The sequence below is a fragment of the Paroedura picta genome, chromosome 10 (genome assembly GCF_049243985.1).
Source record: "Paroedura picta isolate Pp20150507F chromosome 10, Ppicta_v3.0, whole genome shotgun sequence".
Taxonomy (NCBI): domain Eukaryota; kingdom Metazoa; phylum Chordata; class Lepidosauria; order Squamata; family Gekkonidae; genus Paroedura; species Paroedura picta.
This window is the reverse complement of record NC_135378.1, coordinates 31,752,625-31,776,905: the sequence shown is the minus strand read 5'-3', so window position 1 is coordinate 31,776,905 and position 24,281 is coordinate 31,752,625. Positions and strand designations below refer to the sequence as shown.

At 40.5% G+C, this 24,281-nt stretch overlaps 2 protein-coding genes across 4 annotated transcripts in view; one reads left to right on the top strand and one right to left on the bottom strand.

The window, feature by feature from the left end:
* The window catches only part of PAICS (phosphoribosylaminoimidazole carboxylase and phosphoribosylaminoimidazolesuccinocarboxamide synthase), a 42,187-nt gene extending 34,601 nt beyond the window's left edge, over positions 1–7,586 (bottom strand). For 2 of the 3 annotated variants that reach the window (XM_077302046.1, XM_077302048.1), the window contains exons 1-4: positions 7,193–7,586; positions 3,950–4,030; positions 1,808–2,287; positions 549–653 (exon numbers count right to left, since the gene is read on the bottom strand). In XM_077302046.1, coding sequence (XP_077158161.1) covers positions 549–653; positions 1,808–2,287; positions 3,950–4,030; positions 7,193–7,571 — 1,045 coding nt within the window. In that variant the 5' untranslated portion in view covers positions 7,572–7,586. The remainder of the gene's footprint in view (positions 1–548; positions 654–1,807; positions 2,288–3,949; positions 4,031–7,192) is intronic. The other variant, XM_077302047.1, reaches the window with a different exon arrangement.
* Positions 1–23,007, top strand: part of PPAT (phosphoribosyl pyrophosphate amidotransferase) — a 47,826-nt gene extending 24,819 nt beyond the window's left edge. Inside the window, exons 2-11 of the mRNA XM_077302053.1 lie at positions 10,989–11,055; positions 11,625–11,831; positions 13,023–13,135; positions 13,267–13,412; positions 14,453–14,525; positions 16,472–16,623; positions 18,883–19,010; positions 19,632–19,853; positions 20,476–20,596; positions 21,902–23,007. Of these exons, the coding sequence (XP_077158168.1) occupies positions 10,989–11,055; positions 11,625–11,831; positions 13,023–13,135; positions 13,267–13,412; positions 14,453–14,525; positions 16,472–16,623; positions 18,883–19,010; positions 19,632–19,853; positions 20,476–20,596; positions 21,902–22,077 (1,405 nt within the window). The 3' untranslated portion in view covers positions 22,078–23,007. The remainder of the gene's footprint in view (positions 1–10,988; positions 11,056–11,624; positions 11,832–13,022; positions 13,136–13,266; positions 13,413–14,452; positions 14,526–16,471; positions 16,624–18,882; positions 19,011–19,631; positions 19,854–20,475; positions 20,597–21,901) is intronic.
* Positions 23,008–24,281: the final 1,274 nt, after the last annotated feature.

Sequence of the window (24,281 nt, the reverse complement as noted above, 5' to 3'; positions counted from 1 at the left end):
AGCCCTTAGGGCTTTATTTTATCCGCTCCGCAGGAGCGGTTAAAGATTGACAGCTTGCACCAACAAGCTACAGATCCATATATGATGTCAACCTAGCATCGTCATATGAGTGAGTCTTGCTCTAGAACAATGGGTGTCTTCATGGAGAGAATTCACATTACACACAGAGCAGAAAGCACCAGGAAAAGAAGAGAAGAGCGGCATTTTTAAACCCCACTTTTCACTATCCGAAAGAGTCCCAAAGCTGCTCACAGACCAATTTCCCTTCCTGCCCCCACAACAGACACCCTGTGAAGTGGCTGAGGCTGAGAGAAACTGCTCTGTGAGAACAGCCCTAAGTGAACTGTGACTAGGCCAAGGTCACAAGGTCACCCAGCTGCTTGCGAGTGGAGGAATGGGGAATCAAACCCAGTTCTCCAGATTAAAAGCAACCACACTTAACAACTACACCAAGCTGTCTAGTCAGTTGACAACCCCTATATCTGTAGCAGAGTTAACAGAACTTGTATTTTATTCAAGGAATTCATGCATAATGTCTCCACGTTTACCTGTGTGTCTGTGAGCCCCAGTGTTTACTTTCTGTGTGTCTGTGAGCCCCAGATCTCCTGACACACTGCTGACTGAATCTTCTTCTCCGGCATCTCTGTGCATTTCTGGGTAAAAGAAATTAAGCAAGAAATGCTTAACTAGTCCACTCAAGCCTCAGGTGAGTCCAAACTGAGCTGTCCTTGGTTATAAAGCACCATCACGAGACAGTCAGTCTGACCTGGATAGCCCAGGCCAGCCCGATCCTGTCAGGTTTCAGAAGCTAAGCAGGGCTGCCACTGGCTAATATTTGGATGGGAGACCTCCAAGGATTTGGAGTTCTTCCAAGGAACTCTCAGGTTGTGACGTGGAGGCTGACAATGGCAAAACCACTTTCAAACATCCCTTGCCTAGCTGCCAGACAGTCCTTGGATCCCCTGGCTATACCACACACTCTACAGACAATAAATAAACATATAATAAAAGGGAGTCAAAGAAAAGCCTCATCCCGTGAGAGGTTTATAGCCTTCATTTCAAGACACCACGCCGGAAGGAAAAGTAAAGGTAAAACCCACTAGTAGGCCCCAGACAATCTGACTACATCATGCATCTGTTTTGAGTGTCCCTAGGCCCAGTTTTATTTAACTTTGATTAACTTTCGAGTTAATGAGTAACATATCACATGAAAGGCATCAGTCATATATAAACCTTCTTCTAACTACTTATCGTTATGACAGTTAATGCATTACTGGCTAATTGGAATTCTGGTTTTAGAAAGTGTTCACTAGAAGGAAGAAGAGATTTCTTTGTACCCTGCTTTTTTCTTCCTACTCTCAGCCCCACCTACACCACAGGGTGGTTGTAAGGATAAACTGGAGATGAGGAAACAATATAAGCTACGTTAGGCTGCCACTATAAATAAGTTATGCAGCTTTGAATTGGTTTGAATATAACATTTAAACCACAATGTATTTATTTTTCTCTATATTTGAGTTCAAGTATTCATTGATTTGTGGGGTCATAAAATTCATATTGGGCACTCTAAAAATGTTAACTAAATACATCAAAATAAGGATGTCAGATCTGATTTCTGTTTCAGGTACTGGAAATTTCTATGCTTCATATTTTCCCAGAAAATGCACAGCACTGGTCTCTGTTCAGTTTTGTTATTTTAGTATAAATTTAGAAAGACATACATGCAACTTTACATTTTCATGCCTTTTAAATACATATAACTGTGTAACTAAAAAAACAAAATAAGTTTGACAACTAGAACCCTTACCTCTGTAATTTCTTTCTATTTTAACTTCTGTCCATTCTGCTGGCTTCTTGCTTCTGTCATTCCCTGATCTGCTTGTTTTATCTGCGCTGCTGTGTCCCAGTATCGCATCCAGTTCCCTAAAAAACTTCATACTTTTGCGTGTGTTGCCCAAAAACTGAGCATTTTTGACACTCTTATATTCGTGCTTTAGATTTTTATATTTTGTCCTGCACTGTTTCCAGTCCCTGTCAATCCCAAACTTCTGAAGTCTAGCAGCAACGTGTTCAAATATTCTTTTGTTTCTCACGGTTCCTTCCAGTTGCTGCTGGATGCTTTTGTCTGACCACACACGTATCAGAGCTCTCACTTCGTTGACAGTCCAGTGTTTCCCTCCTTCGTTTGCTACAGATGGAATAAAGGGTGGGGTTTTTGAAGTGTCTAGTATTGCTGTTGGGTTACCTGCATCAGGTAGGACAGGAGAGAGACATAGATATGTATTACCTGCATCGGGTAGGGTGGGGTCAGGATCAGGGGGAAATGGTGAGAGAGAGAAGCTGTGTTAACTTCTTTTTCCTTGTCAAGAATATTCAGGCAGACCTGGAAAAGCAAACTCAAGATACAGGACAATTTTTATATGCAGATTTTTTATCTCGCACTAGGTTAGTTGTATAGAAATTATGAAAGGTTTAAAAAAATCCAAAGGTAAAATGATAGTCATAGTCTCTGCCTGCTATATGTGCAATTGAGGTTATTCTGTAGGAATAGCACTTTGAGTTAAAGGCAAGTCAGCCACCCTTCTGTAACATTTTTTTTAAGCGGAATTTTATAGTCCTTAGTTCTTTATTGAAACATAAGTCATACTCTTTCATTACTGATTTTTGTATTGCATTGCTAAGTAGATTTGCATTGTTCCATATAATAGTTAATTATCTAAATACTGGAAATTGGCCATATACACACTTAATAGCGTATTCCTAAGCACACCTATACCATTTTACCTCTGCTGAAATAAATAAGCTCAGAAGGGCATAACTATTTAGGAGGATTCCACTGAACATTCCTGTTACTTTTATGTTTCAGATTAATATATAAATCTGTTATAACCCAGCTGGGATTCAGAGTGCAAAGGGCAATGCATGCACGCTATTATTTTTCTTGTAGCAAAAGACTGTAAAGCCTTCCTGAATATCAGGGACCCTTTAGTACCCCATGAGATATGGAAGGGTATTCATATAATCTCTATGCCATGGAAAGGGCTGTGAAGAGAAAGAAGCTTGAGTTCATATAGTGTAGCTCCCCCCCCCCCCAATTAGCATGGCCATGAACTAATTTTCTCTCTCACCAAATAGCATGTGTGTTTATCTTCCTGCAGTACTATAAAAGCTTTTATTAATCATCTTCCCTTTCCCAGCATGGTTTGGTGGTTAAGAGCAACAGGTCCTAATCTGGCGAGCTGGATTTGATTCTTCACTCCTCTTCCACAGGCAGCCAGCTGGGTGACCTTGGGCTTGTCACAGTGCTGATGAAGCTGTTCTAACTGAACAGTAATATCAGGGCTCCCTCAGCCCCACTTACCTCACAGGGTGTCTGTTGTGGGGAGAGGAAGGGAAGGTGATTGTAAGCTGCTTTGAGACTCCTTCAGGTAGTGAAAAGTGGGGTATAAAAACCAACTTTTCTTTTTCTTCTTCAACTCCCCTTCTTAAACTTTTTTGAAATTCATACTAAGCCCTGGCATCTATTCTGTGGTTGGTTTTGCCCTTTGCTACAGCCATTGTGATAGCATCCCGTCATGTTCTAAGAATTCAACAAGTGCCCACAGGTTTGACAAGGTTGGGGACCCTTACGCTATAGCAGGGGTGGCCAAACTGTGGTGCTCCAGATACCTATGGGCTCATGGGAGCTGTAGTCCATCGACATCTGGAAAACCACAGTTTGGCCACCCCTGCTCTATAGCCTTCTGCAGTTGTTTCTTCCAGTGCTTATACAACACACAGAGTTGCTTTGGTGTAATGGTCAGAGTATCAGACTAGGATGTGGGAGACTCCATTTTGAACCCCCCGCTCTGCCATGGAAGCATGCTGGGTGACCTTGGGCAAGTGCAATCCCTGTTCTCTTGGAAAGAATTAGGATGCTTCTTTTCTCACACACATCACCCATCATTACCTAGTTGAATGGGCCTGCAATGAGAAATAAAAAGTAATGGATTTGCAGAAGCATCTTCCTCATCCTTAAGTAAGGCGTCACCTGAAAGAGAAAAGGAAGAGCTTTAGTACATAGAAAAGTCATAGAACATGTTGAAATCCTTCATCATATATATTGTTTTTATAATCCTTATGAGGTATGAGGTAGACTTTAGTAATGCAAAAAAAAAAAAAATTAGGTTGACCCACCATCACTGGATACCATTTAGATTTTCTGGACAGGACTTGGAATCATGACTGCTTTAAACATTTAATCTTAATTCATTTTTTTAAATTGATATTCAGAATGGAACATGGAATAAAGAAGAGTCAGGAATAAAGGACTCCTTTCAGTTCATTTCCAGATAGTGAAATAGTTTCTGTTTATCATATCATTATGTTGCTGGGATAGATGTTATCGGGGGGTCATGTAACCCAGGGAAGGATTGTTCATACCCCTACATTTCTTAGAAGCAGCACGGATCTGAATAGCCTGGACATGGCCGATCTCATCAGATGTTGGAAGCTAATTGGGGTTGACCCTAGATAGCATTTGGATGGGACACTGTCAAGGAATACTAGGGGTCATGACATGGAGGCAGGCAATGGCAAACCACCTCCAAATGTCTCTTGCCTGGCTGCCAGACCATCCTGGCATCTCCTGGCTACACGAGACACATCATACAACAAACAAAAGCAGCAGCGATAAGCTTATGGTGTACTTGAAACCACTACACAATTAAGAAGCATTGATTTCAGTTGGCACCCAAGGATGTCCCTCTCGATTAGGCTCAATATAATTAGCTGCTGTAACATATTATAGTGTATTGAGGCCACTGATGGAGATGTTTTATAACATGTTTGGCGAAACATATTAAAGCCAACTAAACTGTAATGCCACATTGTAACAAATTTTGTTTAGTCAGTATTTTGGCAAACAGTGGGCTGTCCTTCCTGTATGATTTGTGGGGGAAAAACCAACAACAAACCAGATGTTTGGTGCCTCTGCATAAAACATCCAGAATGTCAGTGATTTAACAAACTAACACTAAAAGCTATTTTTTCAGTTTTCGAATCCCGTTTTCAATGTATGATTTTTGAATTGGGATGCTTAAACTAAAATTCATAACCCATGTAACTCCAAAACTGTCCAGTTAAAGCTGATGTGTTCCATTCAGCCAATTGAGTTAGGAACTGTGCCAAAAACATGCAGGAATAAAACCTGCAGCGGTGGAATGCGGACATCTCCAGGAAGAAACGAAAATGTACTTATTAACAGAAGTGGCTACAAGTACCTTCTATATTCCTGTCTGCATTGGCCTTTTTGCATGCAATCATGCATCCCCAAGCCCAGGCAGACATCATGAAACAATCCACAGTTCATTAAAACCAAATCTATTTCATTAAGGTAGAATGATGTTTCTGTAAAAAACCTGACATGGATGAATTGTGCTTTCTTCAGCAAAGTCACACATTTCTAATATTTTCATTTGGCTTAGAAAAGTGCAAGTCTACTTATGATGGCACTGAAAACCTCATTCAACCTTCCTCTAGGACAGGGGTGGCCAAACGCTGGCTCTCTGTGGTGGCAGGCGCTCATGGTAATTGTAGTAGCAGAACAGAACAACAAGGCAACTCCCCAGCCCCCCCCCCCAGCCTTTGGAGGGATGGAAAGAAGGGTTAAGATGACAGGAACTAAGTGCTGCCTAGCACCAGGGGGCCCCCACTGATCTTCCTCACTCCTCCGCCTCAACTATAGACCTGGCGGAAGAGCCCTGTTTTGCAGGCCCTGAGGAATGCCAAAAGCTCCCACAGAGAGTATTAACTGGTCCTAAAATGAACTCAGACTGAAGATTACTCTGTAGGAGAGTTAAAAGAATGCAGAAGGGGAAGGGCATTTAATTTTCCTCCCAATGAACATCTGTGTGGTTTATGGTCACAGTTCCTGTAAATTAGGAACGAATGGAGTCTGTGTTTTTCACGTTAATGCCAGAAAATGAAGTGTGGTTGGCTTCTCTAGTGATTTTGAAAGAAGGACTGAAAATTTTGTTGCTGTAGTCCAAGCTGCAACCCCCCCCCCGCCCAAAAAAATGAATTGTCTAAGCAACTTCTGGACATTTTCAACATTTCTTTGGTAATTGCTTTCAAAAGGATGATGACTTCCCAGCAACTCTTGAAATATACCCCCCCCCAAAAAAAAACATGTAACATTAATTAGAATTTGTTTTTGAAAGTCCAGGTAATGAGTTTGCATTTTTCATTTAACACATGCACACACAGCCAAGCATGATAGGCATTTTTTGCCCTCGTTGAAATTGGGTATCTGACAAAGAATGCTGTAAGAAGATAAAACAGAACAGCGATTTAAAATGTTCCCCTCAAACATGGTATAAAAGTAAATCTCATGTTAGAGAGAAATGGAACAGCAAGTGTCTTATTTTATTATCTTTGTATGGGGGAGGGGCTGTTTCTTTTTTTGACCTTCTAAATTTTATTTCCTGAATTTCTTTTTAAGGACCAGGCAAAAATAGATTTTATTGCACGCCATCCTGGAGGGCTGTGGGTGAAAGATGACAGCTGTCAGAGCATGGAGCTGCTTGGTGTGACATTTCTGTACTTAACAATCAGATGACTTAAAACCACACTGTACCTGTTTTTTTTTTAATTAGGCTGTTAGCAGGAGTACAGAGCTCATGGGGGAGTGGGGGACAATCTGCAAAAGGATCGGGTATTTCCTCCTCATCCCTAATGTGTGACTTTCAGTCATGGCCCTTTTTATTTTCATTCCAGCTAAATTGGTCATTTAGAGCAGCCAAAATCTTCTGCCATACATTACTCATCCCACAATTTATTCCCCCCCCTGCACTGGACAGCTGCAGAAAATGTGATCTCAACTGTTAAAGATAAATCTGCAGTAAAAAAGCAATAGAACTCAAGGGAGGGCCCTTCTGGGTTCCCCCCTTTACAAAAACTGTCTCTCCTGCATCTGACTTCCGCAGCCAGTTTAACTTCGTCAGGTTTATGTATTTCTAGAAATGCTAGTGTGCACAGCTGCCCCACCCTGCACGCACATATACACACGCCGACAAGGAGGGAGTGAATTAAGTCGGTTTGTTCTACCAACTGTGCCATCTGTGGTGCAATTATGTGGCTTTGAATCCTGGAAGCTTCCAGCTATTTTTATGTAAAAAAAAATAAATAAGAAGGAAAGAGAGCTTTTTTTTACCTTCATTGTTCTCTCTGGTGGCATTTATGACCCCATTGGCTGAGCACCTGCCGTTTTCTTCCTCTTTTAATTGTGTGACAGGTTCGTGTTGCAATATGGCATCCAGTTCATGGAAAAACTTCATGGTCTTTGTAGCATCTCCTGAGTGGTGGGCATATTTAACTGTCCTATATTCATATTTCAGGTTTTTATACTTTGCACGACATTGTTTCCAGTCTCTGCAGATCCCCAACTCCTGCAGCCTTTTAGCAATGTAAATAAATATCCCTTTATTCCTCAGTGTTCCATGGAGCTGCTTTCTGATATTTTTTTCTGACCAGACGCTTAGCAAGGCTTTAACCTCCTCCTCCGTCCAGTGCCTTCCTGCTCCACTCTCCATGTTGAAAGTGACCTGGAAATGATCCACTATTTCTAGCCAAGATTTTGTTTCCTAGGAAACCAGACGGCTGGTTGTCAGTAAGCTCCACAGAGATGAAAGGATCTAGTTTTACTGGCTCAAGCTGCCTGAGGGGAGTAACTTGAGAAACTGCCAAATAAGCAGGTTCTGCATTTGAGGCAGGGAAAATAAAGCAGCTGAGGCACAAAAACGATTGCAAAGGGCTTTAATAATTGGCATCTAGAATAAGCTGCCTTCTGCTAGACAGAATTCTGAGCATAACCAAGTTATTTAAAACCCCTGTGCGATAGACACTCTCTGTATTATAAGGCATATTAAAAAAAAAGAAAACACCACCTTGGATTTGTTCTAGTTTATTTAGCCTGAACCATGTCAGATTTGCACTCTGTTCCTGTTCAGAATTGCTAGGAATCCACTGCCTTTCATTTAAATAGAATTTTTATTCCAGAGCCCTATGATCATTATCAAAATCTGTGATTCATAGACCACACATGGCAAAATCGTATGTATTTGTACCCCGAAGTAAGTCCCACTGTTTTCAGTAATGTTTACTCCCAAGTAACTGGGCATAAGTCTGCACCCTTAATTTCACAAGTTTACCTCTATTATAGATTACTTTGTTGTGAGGACAAAGCTACCAGTTTAGGTAAATTATGGACACACATTAGTCATTTCACGGTTCAGAGCAGCAGAAAAGCTATAATTTTCTGTTTTGAGAATGTAAGGTAGAGCATTTGATTCTAGCCAACTGTATACTATTTTACAAACGAGAGCTTTGTTTTAGGAATATTTTATAAACAAGAACACTGCAGCATATCAATTCTAGCTGAATATTTATGCATGCCACTAAAATGTACTTTGTCATGAATGTTTAAGAAGGGGCTGTGGTGCAGCTGGCAGTGTACCTGCTTGGGATGCAGAAGGTCCTAGATTCAATCCCTGGCAGCTCCAGTTAAAAGGGCCAAGTAGTAGGTGATGGGAAAGAGCCTGAGACCCTCAAGTACTACTGCCAGTCTAAATCAGCCTTTCTCAACTATTTTACCATTAATAAATCCCTGAAACATTCTTCAGGCTTTGAGAAACCCAGAAATTGTGCAATCATACAGAGTATGGTTGGGAAGCATAGCTGTGAACATGGCCACCTGGGGCCCTCCCCATCCCCTCAAGGCCCATCATTGGCCATTTGGGGGGAGGGCAGGTCAAGATGACTGTATATGGTCATATCACCCAAAAATGTTCAACAAATTAAAATATATATTAAAAATCAATTAACTCCCACCCATTTGGGAAACCCTTGAGGGCCACCAAGAAACCCCAGATTTTCACAAAAGCCTGGTTGTGAAAGCCTGGTCTAAGTAGATGATACTGACCTCAAGGGACCCAATTCATGAGTTCACGGGTATAAGATAAACAGCCAGTTCCTGTAAGCAACCAGAATGCCAATTTACATAGAGATCTGTATGAAGAAGAGGGTACCTGACATCTTTGAGTGTTGAATAAGACTTTCAGTTTATCCTGAGAGCATAAAAGAGTTCTATACCTGCAAGGTTAGTTGGTGCCGAAAGCATGTGTCTCAGTGGTAGAGCATCTGTGGTTTCAGGCAAAATATTCCAGAAACAATTTATGGCATCTCCAGGTTAAAAGATCAGGTGGGAGATAATGGGGAAGACCTTTACCTAAAGCCCTGGAGAGCTGCTTCTAGTCAGAGCAGATAGTCTTGAGCAGGGGTAGTCAAACTGCGGCCCTCCAGATGTCCATGGACTACAATGCCCATTCGGTGGCAGGGGCTCATGGGAATTGTAGTCCATGGACATCTGGAGGGCCGCACTTTGACTACCTCTGGTCTTGATTATGACCATATAAGGCAGCTTTGTATGTTCACTGCAACTGGGCTAGTAATTCTGAGGAACAAGCAGAAGAAAAATGGATAAATTGATGGGATGTAACTTCCATATTTTTTTAATCCTAGGATCGAGTTGGCTGTCACTACATAACCAATTTAAGTCCAGATGGTTATATAAGTACTGTATATTTTATTTCTCTTTGGAGAATACAACTTCACTTAGGGAAAGGGGAGAGTTTTCACAGCCATTCATACAGATTTATTGCCTCGCTATTTGTTACACATTCAATTGGATATTTATTTTGATTGCCTCATTCAGTGCTGAATTGCAGTCCTCTGACTTTTCTGGAGAATTTTTGGATTAAAAAGCATGATTGGAAGGTTGAGTGCAATGGCAGTTGATATTGGGCAGGGGGGAGGGTTGCCTTGGGAATAGGGAGGGGGGAAACAATCAGAATAAGGCCTCTTGTGTGAAGCAGACTAGGAAATAACAAAACAGTAATAAATTAGAGTTTATAAATAGCCTCACGTTTGATACAAAAAACAAGTAAAGATAAGGTTAAGGGTTTGAGTGAAATCTCAACCAGAGTTACTATAATCTATGTCCACTGGAAACAAATGATTTTGGAATGGTATAATTCTGTTTAGGATTATGCTGTGAGGGATGTATGTTTTGTTTCTCGGTATTTTTTATGCAGCTTTGTTAGATTGAAATGCTCGAAAAACCTATGTAATATGGTTCTGTTATCAATTTAAATTCATAATGGGTACCCTTCTGTTACAGTCTAAGCTTTTAAAAAATCTTATTTCTGTAGTTTGGCCATTATATCTGGTTTAGCAAGTTACAGTCTTTTGCAGACCAAAAATACAAGAATTTAAAATTTATATTCATTTTAATCTTGAAAGGGATACATTAGTGGTAACCGAGTTGTGGATGCCACATTCAGTATCTAAAACAAACACAGAGTTTATTTAAAGATGGGAAAAACAAGGGATTTGGGGAGTTTTGAACAAACCATTGTTAATAAAGTATATTGTGTTTCCCAAAGCTAGGATAAAGAGAGAAGGAAGCCCCTGTAGTCTCTGAACTCTTTATTCATGAGCTCCAGGGAAGTCTCCTCATCTGAGAGGGCAAATTCTGGATTGGATCCAGCCACTTTATTCATTTAATCTCACTCAAATTCACCTCTTTACTACAACTCCCATTTTACATGACTTCATCAGCACAACCTTTTTCGGTAGTCAAAGGACATCCCTCCTCTATCACCAACAGAAAAGCTGGCTGGCTCTAACTGATTGTCTGAACAGATTCTAAATGGTCTAATCAAACTCAGTGAATACTGATTTTGGAGACCATATGTTCGGTCTATATGCTGGAGAGAGATGATTATGCGGGGGGAATTTGGTGGTAAATACGTCTGTCTTATTTTTATCTTTGGTTAATGGATTTGGTGGGTGTTTTTTTAGTATGAGCATAAGCATTACTAGGACTTGTGAAATTATGCTCTTCATAATTTATGTGCTTTAAGATCTTTTCCCCTCCCCTGTTTCTACAGAGGACAAGAGAGTGCTGGAATTGTGACAAGTGATGGAGAGTCAGCCCAGTCCTTCAAAGTGCACAAGGTAAAATATTGCTAAACCTCTTACCATCTTAAAAGGATTGTCCATAACTCAAGCACATATACTACACATTGATTAAGGATATTTTTTCATGTATTTGTCATATGGTAAATGAAGGATAAACTTGATGGTTTTGTAAGCTTTAAGGAAAGGTGTATACAAGAATAAAGATGTGCAGGCAGTAAACAATCCCTAGCGCAAAAATCTGAAGGATGTTATCTTGTAAACTGCTTTCTCTGTTTTACAGTTATCTGTCTTTGTTCTTACAATGGCCTACGGGCTGTGTATGTATGTTTTTAATTTTAAAAGTTTTAAAGTTGTACATAATAAAAGTCATATAATTTTGTGATTACCTGATGATGTTACACAGACCCACAACCTTTTAAGGTCCTAACTATTTTCAGTTGGGTTTTTCTGGTTCTGTTTCCAGAATAATATCCCCCACCCCCCTTTGGTTCTTGATATAAAAGCTGAACTAACAAGACTTTTTGTGAGCACATTTGACAAGTTTTAATTTGCTAAAATTTTCTGGACACTGGGATCTCCTACTCAATTTCCTTTCTGCTTTTCAGGGAATGGGCCTGGTTAATCATGTGTTCAGTGAAGACAGCCTGAAGAAGTTGTATGTTTCAAATCTTGGAATTGGCCACACAAGATACTCCACCTCGGGAGTCTCTGTACTAGATAACTGTCAACCCTTTGTTGTGGAAACACTGCATGGGAAGATTGCTGTGGCCCACAATGGGGAGCTGACAAACGCAGCACGACTGAGAAGAAAGGTAGGAATTAGTCTAGCAGTTTTTAAACTATGCCTCCTCATTAGAGTTGCCAGGTACCCCCTGGCTACTGGCGGGGAATGGGGGGGTAGGATTGCCAGATCCAAGCAGGGAAAGTCCTGGAAATCTGGAGATTGAGTCTGGGGAGGACAGGGACCTTGGTGGGATACAGTGCCATACAGTCTACCCTCCAAAGCATCCATTTTTTCCAGGGAAAAAAATCTCTGTACTCTTGAGATGAGCTTTCATTCCAAAGGATCCCCCGTGGAGGCAGGCATCCCTATTCCTCATGCTCCACACATGGCCAGAATCATGTTTTGTTTGGTGTAACAAAATGCATATATGCTTGATAGTAATCCTTAATACCCCCAGGTTTCCTCCACAATCTGCTAGTAAATGTTGGGGGAGAGAAATTCAGTCCATTTGTCACTGTCCATTCTGTTACTGTGGAAGCTCTATTTCCTCCAGTTTTCTGTACAAAATGTGGCACCTCCTAAAAGAGGGAGAAGATTCTGTATGAAACACTATATATAAAAATAAATTTAATTCCTCTGTCTTGCCGTCAACCTTTCTTGTCACCCTTCTCATATGAGTGGACTCATACCTGTTGCTTAGTAAGGCAGGGCGAAGGTGTAGTGGTTAAGAGCAGCTTCTAATTCGGCAAGCCATGTTTGATTCCCCGCTCTTCCACATGAAGCCAGCTTGGTGACCTTGGGCTTGTCAGTCTTGATAATGTGTTTTCACAGAGCAGTTCTGTCAGGACTCTCTCAGCCCTACTTACCTCACAGGGTGTCTGTTGGGAGAGGATGGGAACGCAATTCTAAGCCACTTTGAGACTCCTTCAGTAGTGAAAAGTAGGGTATAAAGGCCAAGTCTTCTTCTTTATTGTTTATTTTACAAATCTTTATGCTATCTTGTCAGGGTCCACAGGAAGTTCAGAGCTCTTCCTGCTTTGTCCATATATGCAGTTCTCTACATTGGGAAAATTTATGAGCTCCTTGTTTTTCTGAAATTTACAGAAAGTTACAAAGTTAGATGCTTTGATACATGAGAAAGTACTCTTCAAATAGTTGACAGATGCATGTACCTAACTGCTTCATGCACATTTTATCTTCAGGAAATTTAAATCTGTTAAAACTGTAAAAAACAGTTGCAGAGATTTGACGGTGCCATTTTTGGTCCTTTATTTAATAGCTGATGCGCCATGGTGTAGGATTATCCACCAGTTCTGACAGTGAACTGATCACTCAGCTGCTGGCTTTCACACCCCCAATGGAGCATGATGATATCCCAGACTGGGTAGCAAGGTAAGAATCCAATTTTCCGGGAAAGAACGGGAACCAGCAACAGCTTTGCAGTTGCACAAAACTATAAGACCAATTGTCTGGATTCTTCGCATAGATAAAGACAATGTGTTAAATTAATTCTCATGTTTCAGGATCAAAAACTTGATGAATGAAACGCCTACTTCGTATTCCCTTCTGGTGATGCATAAAGATATTATTTATGCCGTGCGAGATCCCTATGGGAACCGTCCACTCTGTATTGGCCGCCTTGTGCCAGTCAGTGATCTTAATGGAAAAGGTAAGATTTACTTAGCCTGTCAGTAGGTTTATACTTTAACCCTGCTTAGGCAGCTGAATTTGTGCTCATTTTAAATAACTACCACTTTACAAAAACAAACAAACCCAAACCTTAGTTAATGTACAAAGTCATATATTTCTGAATACTTGGATATTACGGTAAAAATGGTGCCTTTGCAAATTGCTTGATTTTGCTGCTGTGTGAGCTACCCACTCCACTACTAGATACATTTACAAGTGAAATAGTTATTAAAATACCCTGCTTTTCACTACCCAAAGGGGCTTACAAATACCTTTCCCTTCCTCTCCCCATAGCAGATGCCCTTTGAAGTGGGGGGGGGCCTGAGAGCTCTAAAAGAACTGCACTGCAAGAGCAGCCCTAAGAGATCTGTGACTGGCCCAGGGTCATCCAGTTTGCTTCATGTGGAGGAGCGGGGACTCAAAACACAGTTTGCCAGATTAGAGTCGGCTGTTCTTTAACCACTACAATATGCTGGCCCATGCTAGAACTATTTATTAATGAAGGTCTTGAAATAATTATATGCCAAATAATAATTCTCAAGAATTTGCCCATCTGGAATGGTAGTGTTTTCTTAAAACAAGGAAACCCTATAATGCATCTAGAGTATTTTCAGAAATATTTCAAATACTCTTAAACAGAATCAAGAGAGAAGGGTTGCTTGGGTGATATGAACCCGAGAATTTAATCCTGATGAAAAACCAATAATCTGCTGATAGAAATGTGTTTCCCCATTTCATATTCATCACAAAACAGATTAAAGTTTAGGTTTTTTTTCTTTTGTGCGTGTGTTTCATGTTTTCAGTCATTTTTAAATGAATAAGCATATTTAGTTTCAAGATAACATTGTAGGCTGACTCAGTGTTTTTACAGGCTGTATTATAAGGGAACTAAAGGGACTTTGTACTGAGAAATGATCAACTCTGTTAGATAATTTGAAACAGGTAATGGGATTTTGCAACACATTTTAATGATACAAGATTGTGAAAGTACTATAACTACAGTTTTGCACTCTCTTACAGGGAAAAAGAACTCTGAAACAGAAGGATGGGTTGTTTCCTCAGAATCCTGTAGCTTCTTATCTATTGGTGCAGAGTAAGTGTGTTTAATATTTATTTATTTTATTATATTTATATACCACCCTCCCCAGAGGCTCAGGGTGGTTTACATAAGAACAAAGAACAATACATGAAACAGTCTATAACATGTGAATAACCTTACAATAATAATAACTAATAGTTATAACCATATAATAGTATAAACAATATAAACAATGCAACAGTGAAACAATGCAAACAGGTCCATACTGGTGGAGATCTGAGGGGGAGCAGGGGGGGAGCAGGGGCCCTTCAGTCGCTGCTGGTTATGTCTGGTCTCAACCAAATGCTTGGCGGAAGAGCTCCTTTTTGCAGGCCCTGCAGAACTGTTTATAAGTTGTGTACACAAAAACGGATGTTAAATCACTAGGTAGTTTTTGCCATTGAATCTTGTTGAAGTCACTACCCAACTTCCAGTGATGTTAAGGAAGCTGGATGGCATGACATGCCCTTTTTAGAGGAATAAAAAGGTAATCTGTGAAAACTAACTACTTCTTAACAGCATGGCGACATCTAGGCTCCTGGGTGTGAGGTTTGGAAACAGCACATTCATTCCATTAACTAATTTGTTTGCACCCACGCAACTGTGGAATGAGTCTCTTTTTATATGCCGTTTTTTGAGGATAGATACAATGTTGCTCTATAGAATTTGCACAGGAATACTTTGGAATAAGAATAAGGAATATAGGAATAAGACCAGTATGTTAAACAAAGAACTTCTGGAATAACGGATTTGCCAATTTTATGAATAAGCAAATGGGAAAAATTGCTAAAGTTTTCATAAACATACAACACATGGTGGAGATGTAGAACTTCCACAAACACTGTACATCTTACATCAAACTCTTCACTCCACCATAAATTTAGTGTGACAAGGCATCAACATGTTGCGTATTTTTGCTGTTGACAATAATATGGGGGGGAGGCATGATGTCATGCATCTTATGTGGGTTGACTAGGAGAAAACATGACATCTAATTTAAAACTTGAGCCTTTTAGGCATTTGGATTTTCACTGTAGAACATCTGGTTATTATGGTATTAAATTGGAATGTGGCAGACAAATGTAACACCAGTATGCAAGAAGTGCCTAATAAGCACTGAATGACTGGTAAGGAGACACTCGGACAAGTTTGCCACAAGAATTTTAGGCGGCAGATAGAAGCAGATCCCTTTAAATTAAAGAGCAAATTTGAATGAATAGCATGCTTCTATTTTTATGGTATTTTTAACATGTGGTCTTGCCATATGTGTGTGTGTGCAGCTTATTGGCAACTTGTCTGCACTTGATTTTTAATATTTGCCTTCTGCTTGGGTTGCCATGAAAGCACTTAAACTAGCAATATTTCTGCTATGTCAGGTGAACATGGAAGCATTATTCTGACCTTCTGTGATATTTCAATATCTCTTTAAGTTACCATGGAAGCTAATTTCAACTGTGTGCGATGAAGGGGGGAGAAAAAAAATTAAAGTCTGGTGTCAAGGTGAATTTGCTGCTTTGCGGTTTTTCAAAACTGATCGTTTTTGTGATTTCTTGTATTTTGCGCTGTTTTATTATGGCTGTCACAAGGAGGCCATGGTGGGTATTCAAGTCTTGTTCCCAATCTCATTCCAGCATTGCCCACATTTTCAAGCATTCAGAGCCATGGAAGCATCAGAAGCTTGCACTTAAAAGAGGGAGAGAGGAGCTGAGCTTTAGTTTATCTGCCGTGTCATATTTTTAGTCTTCCATTCCTCCAGTGAATACCGGCCAGCATTCCTGGTTCCCTCCTCCCCCACGTTTCTGAGTATTACCAGCAAAGCTAACACTGCAAGGGAATGTAGATCCTATTGCATATTTCCGGTCCAAAGACTCAGCATTGTTTAATTAATTCTCAAATTGCTGTAGGTGTATAAAACAATAAAGTTTATGGAGATTTTTAACTCATGCAAACTTATTTTTAAGATATTATCGTGAAGTCATGCCTGGAGAAATTGTGAAGATATCCAGACATGATATCCAGACATTAGATGTTGTACCAAGGCCTGAGGGAGATGCATCAGCGTTCTGTATTTTTGAATATGTATATTTTGCAAGGCCTGACAGCATCTTTGAAGGCAAGTAGCAAAATCTGTTTTGTCGAATTTAAATGGATAGACCTTGTATTTGGAAGATTCTGGAAAAGTCTATGGAAGGGTGGGGCATGTTTTTCAACTTTTGAGGATACGTCAGAAAGGTGTCACTAAAAGAATGTTATTCACATTTGACCTATTTCAGTGTTCCTAGAGCAGGCATTCCCAACCAGGGTTGGTTCTGGGGAATTCTGGGGTTACACAAGAGCTTCCCGGGTGTTGTGTGGCCTTTCCCACTAGTTCAGATGGCTGCTGATATCACTAGGCATCACTGGAGCCCACTTCTACAGGCCTAGTCTCTTTCTGCACTTTGGGAATGGTAAATGATCAATTGATCGATTAATCTTTCCCGCATCTTACTTCCGCACCCACTTCTCTGAGGGAACACGTGACGTAACCATTTCTGGGGTTCCCCAAAGCCTAAAAAGCATTTCAGGGGTTCCTCCACAGTCAAAAGATTTTAAAAAGGCTGTCCTAGAGGGTATCATCAGTTTATTGTGTTTGAATTTAGTAGTCCTGAGCGTCTGCTGCTGGTGTCACCCCACCCTCTGTTGCAAGTTCAACTCTGTTTAGGACTGCCCCATTAGAAACCCTGTTACAACTGATGTTTCATTTCCTCTCTCTAATCTGATCTGTTACATACAGCAAGTGCTTTGTCACAACTTGACTCTGTCTAGCATTCCAAGGAACACCTTGTATAGCTGTCTTTCAAGGGCACACAAACACCATGCTAGGTGAGACCATAGGTCCATCTAGTCCAATATTCTGACCATCCACAATGCTCAACCTTGAGCCTTCAGGAACCCCAAAAGCAAGCCTGAAAGCAGCATCCCTGCCTGTCCTCTAGGAACTAGTCCTCTTTTAAAGCCATCTAAGCCAGTGGCTTTTCTTAACTGCCCATGAAAGTGAATTCCATAAATTAATTGTACACTGTGTGGTCTTTCTTCCCCCCATGTAATACTTAACTAGCATGTTAATAGTCTTTGTTACCTGGAGGAGGACCCATGTTATTCTATTTCTGGAAACAAAGTTACTTTGCTTCTAGGTGTCTGATTGGCAATGGGCACTGAGGACATGGTAGTTGTCTGATTTATTTACTGAGGTGGAATTTTTAGGGTTTAAAAAACAGAACCAGGGAATAAGAAATCCGTTGGTGCTCTTTTTGAGGCCTGTATAGGACATCCACATCTTTGACAAGAGCTGCCCTTAGTCAGCACCATCTTTAAAGAAAGTGACCTTTTAAACTTTCCTCTTAAACCAAACAAAGAAATGAACTAGTTTAAATAATGCATTGTCAGTGCCTTTTCACTGTTTCAATATTTATTCCTAATTTAAGTCTTTTCAGTAATTAGAGTTTTGTGTAAACGCGTGGTGTAGTAGCTGAATCATGGGTGTGATTCCCCACATGAAGCCTGCTGGGTGACCTTGGGGCTGTCACAGTTCTCTCAGCCCCACTTACCTGACAACATGTCTGCTGTAGAGAGAGGGAGGTGCCTGTTGTGAGAAGAGGAAGGGTAGGCAATTGTAAGCCACTTTGAGACTCCTTGGGATAGAGCAAAAGGGGTATAAAAACCAAATCTTTTTCTAATCGGGAAACTGACTAGACTCTGTGGCAGACTTTCTCTGTGGTTTCTTAAAGTCCCTGGAAGGGTTTCCCAAATGGTTGGGAGTTAATTAATTTTAATATATATTTTTAATTGTTAATCATTTATTGAGTGAAATGACCATATATGTTCATGTTGACCCACTTCCTCCCCCCTCCCAAAATGGCCAATGATGGATCTGGAGGGGGTGGGAAGGGGAGGGTCCCCAGGTGGGCAGGTACACAGCTCTGTTTCCCAACCACATTCTGCATGATTGTGCCACTTCTGGGGTTTCTGGAAGCCTGAGGAGTGTTTCAGCGGTTTTTCAATGGTAAAGAAGTTGAGAAAGGCTGGTCTATGTTGACACACTTTCTTGGAACAGCCTTGTATGCCCAAATGAGCATGGTAATTGTGGCTTGGACAGGCAGGGCTGTCTCCAAGTAATCCTTTCCTTTAGCTGTTGCTTGTTCAGGGGAATATCTAAAGGGGCCATAGTGGTTTTGGGCTGTGACAATTACTATGGCAGTCTTTGCCTGCAGATACAGACTTGGTCTGGACTTCTGCTTCTGTAGAAATACATCTTGGGATATGAAAGGAAAAAAATAGAGACATCCACATCTATGATATATAGAAAAACTCCAGCTTTTCTCAATCTCCATAGGTCAGATGGTATATTCTGTAAGGAGGAGATGTGGCCAACAGCTAGCTATTGAAGCTCCAGTGGAAGCTGATTTGGTTAGCACAGTCCCAGAATCTGCAACCCCAGCAGCCCTTGGCTATGCACAAAAGGTACTATTTGATGGTTTTATTTTTATTATCTTTTAGAATCATAGTTGGAAGGTTCCTGGGGGGTCATCTAGTCCAACCCCCTGCACAATGCAGGAAACTCACAACTATCTTCCCACCCACTGTAATCTCAAGCCCAGATGATAACCCTCCCAAAAAAACCCAAAGAATCCCTGTATTATTATTTTTTTCTTGCAGAAATGCTTTTAATGCAAATATTTGTAATGTAGTACTAAGATATTTGCAACATTTCTTCCTGTGGGTTAATTTATCCGCGAAATCCGTGTCCTTGCCTTTCTTTCATTTAATTTATTAATAGTCACAAATAGGTACAATATTCAACAACCAAGCTTTTTTATGGTCATCCTGGAACATCTGTGTGCTAGTTTAAAATAGCCACTCTCTACCACAGAGATCCTTAAACAGCCCCGTGAGGTGTCTGGTGACTGTGCAATCATAATCAACAAAAAACATGTAGGATGAAAAATGTAGTGAGCAAAATATAAGGTTCTTAAAAGGTGTAATATAAAATCGAACTGTTTCTGCTTCCTCTAAACATCTCTGTGTAAGTTGTTTTTAAGCTGTCTCGTCAAGTAGTGTTCCTTAAATTCTTTCTGTTTTCAGTGTGGGTTACCCTACATAGAAGTACTGTGCAAAAACAGATATGTAGGAAGAACATTCATCCAGCCAAACATGAGGTTAAGACAGCTTGGAGTAGCCAAAAAGTTTGGCGTATTGTCCGACAACTTCAGAGGGAAACGTGTCGTTCTTATTGACGATTCCATTGTACGAGGCAACACCATTTCACCCATAATTAAACTACTGAGGGAATCTGGAGCTAAAGAGGTAAGTGAATGTTGCTTGAAGTCCTGAGATGGAGACAAGAGGAAGAAGAAGAAGAAGAATTGGTTCTTATATGCTGCTTTTCCCTACCCGGAGGCTCAAAGCGGCTTACAGTCGCCTTCCCATTCCTCTCCCCACAACAGACACCCTGTGGGGTGGGTGAGGCTGAGAGAGCCCTGATATCACTGCTCGGTCAAAACAGTTTTATCAGTGCCGTGGTGAGCCCAAGGTCACCCAGCTGGTTGCATGTGGGGGAGTGCAGAATCAAACCCGGCTCGCCAGATTAGGAGTCCGCACTCCTAACCACTACACCAAACCACTACACCAAACTGGCACCAAAGGAAATGGTCTTGTTTCAGCTGGCAGCAATTGTATCAGGTAGCATGGAAAGGGAGAGTAGTAGGGGGAAAGAATTGGACACAATACTTATTTGTTCATTTTCTCCCAAACCTAGGTGTCTGCTTAATTATTTCCATCTTCCTGATGTTTGTTCTGTTCCTTTTGTCCTCAAAAGCAAATGCAAAATCACTTAGCTCTGTTAACAAATAGCTTATCTTTGGCCCATTGCAGGGACCTTGAATGGTGCAGTCAAAACACAGTGTCCTAATACTGTATCTTTGTTCAGGTGCACATTCGTGTGGCTTCACCTCCAATAAGATTTCCTTGTTACATGGGAATAAACATACCAACAAAGGAAGAACTCATTGCCAACAAGCCTGAATTTCGTGACCTGGCTAGCTACATAGGTAAAATGTTATGTTTATTTTAAAACTGTGTATAGAAGCAAGGTATCGATTTGAATGCTTCACTAAATTTCTAATAGAAGGGGCAAATGCCTTTTGCAGATTTTCCCCATCACCTGATGCAGAACCCCAACACACCTGTGCCCCGGGAGGAGCATTCCAGGAATAACTTTGGGCTGCCACCAGAAAGTCTTGTTCTACTGATGGAACTCCCTTCTGTCTGCAGATTTATTGCAGATCCGACTACTTATTTATAGTGTCTTCTTTAAGGTGTCTTTTGCAGACTTCTAGTACATTTCTTTGGAAAACTCAAAAACAATATATGTTGTTCAGTGGTAGTTCTTAGATGCACTTTTAATGCATCACTTCATAAATATTCTATGGTTATAATCTAAAGATTATAGGAGCTGACATCATGGTAAGCCAGTGGCATTGAGGCACACAAGTAAAGGTATATTCGGAGTTCTGATTATTACTAGAAGTCTCAAGTAAAATTATGCTTGTGATATTTGTTGATAGGGTGGGGCTAAATTGTGCAAAAGAGCCTCTTGTGGCGCAGGATGGTAAGGCAGTGACATGCTGTCTGAAGCTCTGACCATGAGGCTGGGAGTTCGATCTCAGCAGCCGGCTAAAGGTTGACTCAGCCTTCCATCCTTCTGAGGTCGGTAAAATGAGTGTGTGCTGGGGGGTAAAACGGGGGGTAAAACGGTAATGACTGGGCAAGGCACTGGCAAACCAGTATTGAGTCTGCCATGAAAATGCTAGAGGGCGTCACCCCAAAGGTCAGACATGACCTGGTGCTTGCACAGGGGATACCTTTACCTTTACCTTTAAATTGTGCAAATGGAAAAGGATAGTTACCTTCATACTCATTTATGACAGGTGAAGGTGTTTAGCTGCATATATCAATGTTGCAAGAAATTTCATAGACTAATGGGGTTAGATAGGGTTGTGTGATTTGGCCACCGTAGAGCTCTGTGCTTGTGTCGCCCCCCCCCCCCCCCCGCGGCACAGCGCTGGCTGCTATAGGCAGAAACAGCTGCTTCAGTGGCCAGATCGCACAACCCTAATGGGGAATGTTGAAAGGAGTTGTTTTGTGGTCAGAGTTTCCATAGTCTTTCTATAGTGTTTTGGTCACTGAATGCCATCTCTGAGGACCTTCACTGTTAGCCCGGTCTGCTCACATACCTTTTAGTTTGGATTCCGGAGCTTCAGCATCGCTGGGTTAACACATTAGTTTTCAGCTATTTGCTTTAAGTGAAGTAATATTGTTTTAATTTACCTTCTCTCCCCCGGTCCCCACTTTAGGAGCTGACAGTGTTGTCTACCTTTCGGTAGAAGGATTGGTATCATCAGTTCAAGAAAGTATCAAAGCAAAGCAAGACAATGGAAACAACATAAAGACCAACAAGTTTCGCACTGGGAAAGTCGGCCATTGCATAGCCTGCCTGGTTGGAGAATACCCCGTCGAACTTGAGTGGTGAATTTTCTGAACGTAGCTGCAACCACTGAATTACAGTTTGGAACTTGAGAAACATATTGCACCTGAAAGCATGCAACAAATTGCTACCAAACAGGTTTATTAAACCACTCAGTTTTAGTGAAAACATTGATAAGGGTGACACAAACCATATAAGAACTACAAATAATGTGTTATGATAAGCATTAGTGCTATAACTTTTGAGAGTTGGCCTCAGTCTTTTGATTCTTTACTAGCCTAACTTTACGGAGGGAGGGACATGGAGCTGTTCAATAAACGACATTCCGAGACAGATCATGAGCTATTGAGCCAGCTCAGATTATGAAAATGAGAGGAAATGTCACATTCTTTTTATATGAGTACAAAATTCTGAAGCTAAACTATGTTCCTAGCTGTTTTTATATAGCTGTGAATGAAAAGTTGTTTGCCTGTATTTTGGCTTATGTAATTACAGGGCCTTATAATCAAACTCTCTGTTATAACTTGCTTCCAAAGAGACAGTGTTGTTTTTATACAATGCGATGCTGGGATTTAGAGACTCAGGGAAATACTAAACCAAAACTCTAGTACCTTCCAGTCTGGCAAATAATATCAAGTGCTTTCAATGTATATCAAGGAATGTGACAGGGAATATTACATACACTGATAAGCATTTTAAGTACAATGATTTAGACATTGTATTGTTTTTACAATTACTTTCTTCTATCTTGAACACTTACCAAATTGTAGTCTGAATGAAGGTTTCTGTTGCATTTAAGCCTTCATAGAAGACTCAAATGTTGAAAAAAAATAGCATATAATCATTGCAGCAGAGTATTTTAACAAATCTATTGGTCTTAATTTAAAATATATATGTTTTACTGCTTTGCCCAATATCCTGTGGCTTTTTAAAATGTGGTTTGTTTTTGTCTCTAAATAAATGAAGTTGAAATAACTCATATGCAGTTATAAAACAGTTCTGCCTGAGTGTTTGAATTAAAATTTGAAGTAAACTTGTTAAGCAGTCAGAGGTTTTGAAAAAGAAAGCAGTTCCCAAATAGTCTATTTCCTTTATACTACAGAGCTATTCTCCCTTCTCCCTCCTATAAAAAAGGTTCCTGTAGCAGCCACTGTGAAGGAAAAACATGCACACAGACACACGAATCCATTGCTGGGACAGTTGTGGAAGCACTGATACATAAAAACATGAAGATATTTCAGATGGTCCACAGTACCAAATGCTATGGAACAAAATCCTGCTTTGATACATTTCCTACCCCCCTTCATTTTAATGCTCAAAAATCAATAACTTCAATTTAACACAAACTATAGTTTGGCTGTTCACTCTGCAAGCCCCTAGATAGAAAACCATAATTTGAAAACACTTTGATCACTGACTGTTCATCTTTAACACTGAATTATGGTTTGCTCTAAATTGGAAGTGATCAGCTCTGATTACATGACAGAAAGGGAAAACTTCTCACACAGTTTAAGGTTATGCCTGAACAATATTTTTCGACAAGATTTCACAGGTGTTAGTATGGAGACTGTTCTCCCCACCCCTTGAGAATGTATTTACGACAGGAGTCTCCAAACGTTTTGAGCCTGCAGGTACTTTTGGAATTTCAACACCACATGCTGGGCACAGCAATAAAAGGCAATAGCACATGAGTGACAGAAGCAAGCATTGTATTAGAGGTGATATGCAGAGATTTGGTAGGTTTGCAGAAATCCACATTGGTAATGAGACAGGAAGCCTAGGTCTCGATTTAGTCCAGGAGGATGCATTGCCTTCAGCTTCATTATCAGGGGCAATACCTGACTATCAGGTGCAATCTTTCTCTAATCTCCCTTTGAAATTCCTTTGTAAGAGAAGTGCTACTCTTAGATCAGCAGCTGAATGCTCTGGAAGGCATTGCTGGGAGGGGTGAGGTATACATAAAAAAATAAATACAATAAAATGTTCCCCCACATTCACTTGCTGTTGTCATTTACCTGCTAATATCACTGTGCATTTGAAATCACTCCACTTTCCAATATATAGGACAGATGTACTTACATTCTAGCTATATCTGGAGAAGTGAACAGGGGTTCTTGGAAGCTAATAATCTGCTGCAAATTTTGTTAGTATTTGAGGTGCTACTGGACTCTTGTTCTTTACTATGGCTACGGTCAAACACAGCTAACCATTATAATATGTGAATAATCTATTAAGCTGATTTGTATTTC